At 43.4% G+C, this 6,139-nt stretch overlaps 2 protein-coding genes across 2 annotated transcripts in view; both read left to right on the forward strand.

Annotated features, from left to right (window-relative positions):
- The first annotated feature begins 465 nt into the window (after positions 1-465).
- On the forward strand, positions 466-1,926 carry LOC128229608 (protocadherin-15-like). The gene has a single exon (XM_052941366.1). The coding sequence runs from the start codon at positions 466-468 to the stop codon at positions 1,924-1,926; it is 1,461 nt and encodes a 486-aa protein (XP_052797326.1).
- Positions 1,927-3,936: 2,010 nt separating this feature from the next.
- LOC128231218 (uncharacterized) overlaps positions 3,937-6,139 on the forward strand; it is a 14,351-nt gene continuing 12,148 nt past the window's right edge. The window contains exon 1 of the mRNA XM_052943748.1: positions 3,937-6,139. This exon is cut by the window's right edge and continues 410 nt beyond it. Coding sequence (XP_052799708.1) covers positions 4,567-6,139 — 1,573 coding nt within the window. The 5' untranslated portion in view covers positions 3,937-4,566.

Below are 6,139 nucleotides of genomic sequence, written 5' to 3' on the forward strand. Positions count from 1 at the left end.
CATCAACAACATCAACAGCAGCAGCAAGAAAATAATGTGGATCTGATAAAGTGTTGTCAATATGCACTCCAAATAAAAGTAACGCACTCCATATTGCTAAGCCATTGGTGATAAACAACTAATCCCACCCATTCTGGCCAGCGGTCCGTGAAGAAATCATTAACTACATATCCCAAGGCTGAGTAAATATTTTCACCTGAAAGATGAAAATAAAAGTTTAATATTCGATGGCAAGCAAACCGGTTATATCATAGTTAAAACAGTTGCACGGACTGTACAGTTAGAAGTTTTATGGAAGAAAATGACTGGGGTTTAAAATGTTACGTACCCGCAGTTGAAGTCGGTGAACATTTAAAGTTTCAATCATTCGATATCGGACTAACTCGCGAGAGGTAAACACTACCCTGTGAAACACAAAGGGCATATTTGTTGGACATATTATAGCAAGTGTCTTCGGCAACCAAAATGGTGGTTCTAAATTCTACCGACATGTATGAATGTCGAGTGTTATACATCGGAAGTGCGCCTCCTATAGAGACGTTGAAGGGGACGGAAGCGTTACAGGAGCCGCTGAATCAGCGTTATCCGTCAAATCTCGATGACGTTGAGGGAATTGACGCCAACGTACGGGTACTTCCGACGGCGCTGGAGATTACGTATGTCGCTTCCGGTCAGCAGCTGCTCTTCCCGTTAGAGCGACTCGCAATCTGCGCCGCCGTACGCGCGGTCATCATGACGGACGGCACAACAGGTGAACAGACGCGCCGATTTGTTCCGGTCAACGAACTGTCGCCGGAGCACGGCCGTCATCCGGCTATTTTCTCGGCCATAATTCGCCGGAGCCAGGGACGTCAAATCGCGGAGTGTCATGCTTTCATCTGCAACTCCACCCGGGACGCCCTCCATCTTGTGAATGCTACAGCTTCTGCAAACATGCATTTAAAACAAAGAAAGGGAAACTATACGACAACAACAAACGGAAACGATGACGTCATCATTCAAGCGCAGGTTGTGAACGGTTACGCTGAAAATGGTGCACATGAACATACTACGAATACGGACCGCGACTGGGATCGAGTTGATAGAGAGGTCTACATCAAAACCGTCGGCGATATGGACAATACTCATTATCAGATTGAACAATCTCAGGTCCAGTCCGAACCACCGGAAACTATCTATATTACTTTCGACAAGTCCAATTTGAGACCGAAAGGTGATGACACGCTAGAAGTTGTCAGCACCCCAGCCCCACATGCAACCGCAACGGAATACGCAGAGAGACGTTATTTCGCCCCGCCCACTCCCGCACCGCGTACAATTGTAGTGCCGCGGCCGATGTACGCTCAGCCACGTTACACGACAAAACGGCCGGTAGCACCGCCTATGCAACCCGCCCCAGCAAGGTTTGTCTACTCTAGGCCACTTCCGCAACCACCACCGCAACCAGTTTTCATGCGGCCGCCCCCGAGGCCAATGTACATACGGCCTCCGCCGCCACAACCAATGTATGCTCGTCGGTTTATGACGCCTCAGCCTATACCAATGCGGTACGTCGCCCCAGCACCCATGTACATGCGAACACGGGCGCGCTCTGCGTCCCCTATGCGCTACGCGTCGTCAGACATCCGTGCAAATAAAGGGCGCTATCAGCCCAAATGGGAGGGCCGCCCAAATAGTGAAAACGGACTAAGAATGTCCCGACGGGATATGTTTCTAAATGAGAAGGCCTTCTCCCGTAGGATGCACGCGGATAACAGAATTTCGCGATCCACAGCTGCCTACCACTACCCGACGGCGTACGACCTCCACGATGCCATGTTATACGACCGGCCGACGACGAAATCCAACCCTCGGTACAGCAGCTCCGACAGCAGCTCGGACAAGGGTGACCGTAGAAGGTCGCCGCGTAGATCAACCCGAAGATAAACATTTGGGACTAAAATATTCAAATTATTTTGTGTTCATTAGATGATTAGAAATACAGCACATGGATTACCTTGGTGCATAAATTTCGTTAAAAAACATGAGCCAATTTATTACCTTGGATACACTTATTAAATTCAGTGAAGTGTAACTTTTTCATTTAAAAAAAATGTCAAATTTATATTACTTTGAAGCTGCAGCGATATAAAAATAGGCCATAAATATACGAGTGAACGCGTGAATGATTAGAAATCAGAATTGGTGAATAAGAAATATGATCTTTACAAGTTTCAAATAAAATATCTGTATATATCTCCTTATTATTGTAACCTTTGTGAAATTTCGGTGGTTATGTTTTAAATAATAGACAGCTGAAATTAGAAATTACATATACATTCATCTGTAAACATGTTTACGTAATATATAGGAGTTATTAAAGGTTTAATTTGTTTATCGACAAATATATCTTGTAAAACGTTTATAGATATTTTGTTTAGATTTTAATTTAAATATATATATCAACCACTAAATGCAGACTTGTGCTACATTTTTTTATGATTTAAACACTGTAAACTGTTAAAATTTCGATAATTATATTGTTTGTGGTTATGAGAGTCTGTGTTTTACAAAAATGTCATATCAAGTCAAGTATATCTTAATGTAATGTAAAATAACTGAAATGATGGTAAACGAAGCTGAAATCCTGAATTTTAAAACAGTTTCCTTCGCCTAATCCCAAAAAGTCAAAAGGAAGCGGACTATATTTGACTTGCCTCGCTAAATTGTATTATAACTTCGCCCCACTTTGTTATTCTGGTTCATTTAATTATTGACGCACTTGATGTCGTAGGCAATCCTATTAATACATAACGTCACACACCTATTACCACTGGCAGTGGGCATCTGAGAATCAAGTACCATAACTCTGGCTAAACAATTATTCGAGTTAGGCCCCACAAAAAAAACGAGAAAAAACGGACAGGCGTTGACTGCCGCTCTCCGTAATCTTGTTCATGATATATCAACCTTCATGAATTTTAGCAATGTATTATTATACCATGTACATTCTTTCGTTATTAGCGTTGTTAAATTTCGATAGTGCGTTATAAATGTTTCTAGAAGTTGTACGAATTAGTTTTGGGTACAAACTTATGTTTATGTTGGTTTTGTGCAGTTTATGTTATTTCGTATACATTATTTCAATTCAAACTTGTATATTGTAAATATTTTATTGGTGATATTAATAAGATAAATTACAGTTTAACAAAAATGTGTGTTTTCGACTATTTGCAATTATAGCGCAAGGGAGAAAACCCTTTGTTATACCGATCACTTTGAATCACTAGTTATTTCCCTTTTTCGCCTTTTTCACGGCAGAAGCAGAAATATTATATGTAGAACGCAGTATGATAATGCATCATTATTTTTGAATTCATGTTTACTGCATATTTTGGACTTATTTGGTATTTGTCGCGTTATATTTAAATCGTATAATCAAATGCATTATCATATGTTGATATGCAACAGCAGGTTTAAGCCGTCATCCCGTTGAACCAAAAAATAGTTTCGAAAAGTTGACACAAAGTTTATGTTTTGAAATCAAGTAAGTTCAGAAAAAGGCAAAGAAAAGCAAAATTGTATCAGTCAGTATTACGTGAAGATTATGAACAATTCAGTTAAAATGTAGAATATTTTTCTTTTGGGGCAAATCACAGGTAATGGAACACCCTTTCATCGGAACAGGTGTGTCAATCAAGCACAGCTGCAAACAATTGGTAATCGATAACCAGAAAATCGTATCAAATCACTAGGCCTTATACCGCAAATATACAAATGTTGTTGTTTTGATTAAATCTTAAGCAGTGCAATGGAAGTTTTAAATAGTTTGCTTTAATTTTACAACTTAACCGGGCAACGTTACCCCTTAGAGGCCTCTGGCGCATTGTGGATATTTTAATTTTAGAAACACAATAGCTTGAATAGGACGAAACCGGTTCTGAATAGAGCGGTGTTTGGTTGGCTGATCAATTAGTGTCAAATATAGACGCAAGATATTTACGTATATTATTACTTTATTGAAAATCGTATGTGTAGCATTTAATTATTGACACGGTTTATATGGTATACGCCGTGTATTGTGCTTGAATGATTTGATGAAATTTCGCATAAACCATTAAAATGGAAATAGTGTCATCAGTTTAGGATTCTTGTGACAGATTGTTGAATTGTTAAACTTCTCTATGGCCGGATGGGTCCGTGAAATTCGACTATTTTTCGGTGTTGGGTTTCAACTCTTTAGAAGGACTTGTTAAACTGCATTAGTGATCCACAGTTGTTCACATTAGGGGGAGATATCGATCTAAAAGTCAGTGTAATGTGAACTTCTATCCAAAAGTGTTGCTACATTAAATAGTGGTTAACGTTTGACAATAGTTTTACTTATGATTTAAGAGAGAAAGCGCATAAGTGGCAAAGTTATGGATGAAAATCGGGATTTTATTATGAAAAAGGTGGAATAAAACTTCCTGCTTGTACTAAGCAATATATGTCTTGGAGTAGGCCGTCAGTTGTTGCGTTAAAAACAGTAATTCGGGTTTTTTAAACATTTCATAGTGTGGAGTTGGTAAACAACCCGCTTTAACAATGGTAGTATTAAACGACCGGACACCGATGGTGCAGACCCGGGTCCTCTACATCGGGAGCGCCGTTCCACTGGAGACGGTCGAGGGACTGGAGGCCATACAGGCGCCGCTCAGGGAGCGATATCCGGTGAACGACGACGCCACATTGGAGGGGATAGACGCCATGCTGTCTATATCTAACAGTAACATTCAATTGATGTACATGGGCGACAGTGACCACGTTATACAGTTTCCTATTTCGGCTCTCACGTTGTGTGCTGCTGTCAGGTGTGTTACCACAGTAAATGGTGTAACGGGAGAAAATCAAGCCCGGTTTGTTTCACTCCAAGACCCCCTCGCTGGAGGCCGTAATTCCCACAGGCCCGCAATATTTACTGCCGTAACACGACGGACACAAGGAAGGAAGGTCCTTGAATGTCACGGTTTTGTGTGCGCCAATGCAAAAGATGCTTTGAATTTGGTCAAGTGTGCAAGAGTCGCTGGTATGAACTTTAAAAGAAACGGCTCAGTGGCGGCTGCTACGCCGCGTCAGACAACTGTCAACGGCGCCGTCCGTGCTAACGGTGGCGTTAGTTCTAACAGGCTGTCCACGGAGTATAGAACAACTACGGTGAATGCAGACGGAAGTGCCATGAGACTGATACCCGGGGAGCCGGTAGCACAAAATATAACTGCCGGCCCAGAGTTCTACGAGCCAGTCTCTGCTCAAGGCTATTTCTACAGCAGCAGTAACGCGGAAGTTAAAAAGTTCAACATTTTAAGGCAAGGCGGTATTGAACCTCAGCCAAAAAGTTCACCGTATGCGACTGCTAATATGAATGGAGCGAATGGTGAAGCGACGCCAGTTAACGGGACAACTCCTGTAAATGGCGAGAGTCCAAGCCCCTCTCCGCGACCCAAAGGTGTGTCCACGGCTCCCCCACCGATATACATCCGTCTTCCACGCAATGGTCCACCTCCGCCACAATTCTACGGCCCAAGACCTCCGGTATACTACGGGCCACCTCCGCCGTCACAATTTATACTGAGACCACGTTTCTTCTCACCTCCGCCACCTCGCATGCGTCCACATCCGTTCGCAATGCCCCCCGGTGGACCACAACCTATGTATGCGGCGCCCATCTATATGAGACGTCCGCGGAGAGGGTCCCAGGGAAGTAGCGGGTCAAGGTCAAAGTCACATTCATCGTCAAGGTCACGAGGATCCCGCGAAAGGTCAAATACTCCAACGCGTGATATAAACGGTGGAGAAAACACAGAACCTAAGCGCAGAATACCAAACGCGGACGAGTCGAGTGATGATTCTGATCATCGTCCGTCAACGCCCCCAAAGGACTACGACAAACGAAATAAAAGGGGGCAACGTCAAAGCAGACGCGATGCCTATGAGGTGCGTTACGGTCTAGACGGGCCTCATCGGATGGCCGGACCGCCGCCTCCTGAAATGATGCCGCCTTATCACGGCGCGCCGTACGATTACTACGTCCACCCTCCACGCCATGGCGGTTACGCCCCATTTCCCATGTATAACCCTCACGGTCGAGCACGGTCACTTCCGCCGGAAAACCGTCATC

This window comes from Mya arenaria, chromosome 4, assembly GCF_026914265.1.
Source record: "Mya arenaria isolate MELC-2E11 chromosome 4, ASM2691426v1".
In the NCBI taxonomy this organism is placed as follows: Eukaryota; Metazoa; Mollusca; class Bivalvia; order Myida; family Myidae; genus Mya; species Mya arenaria.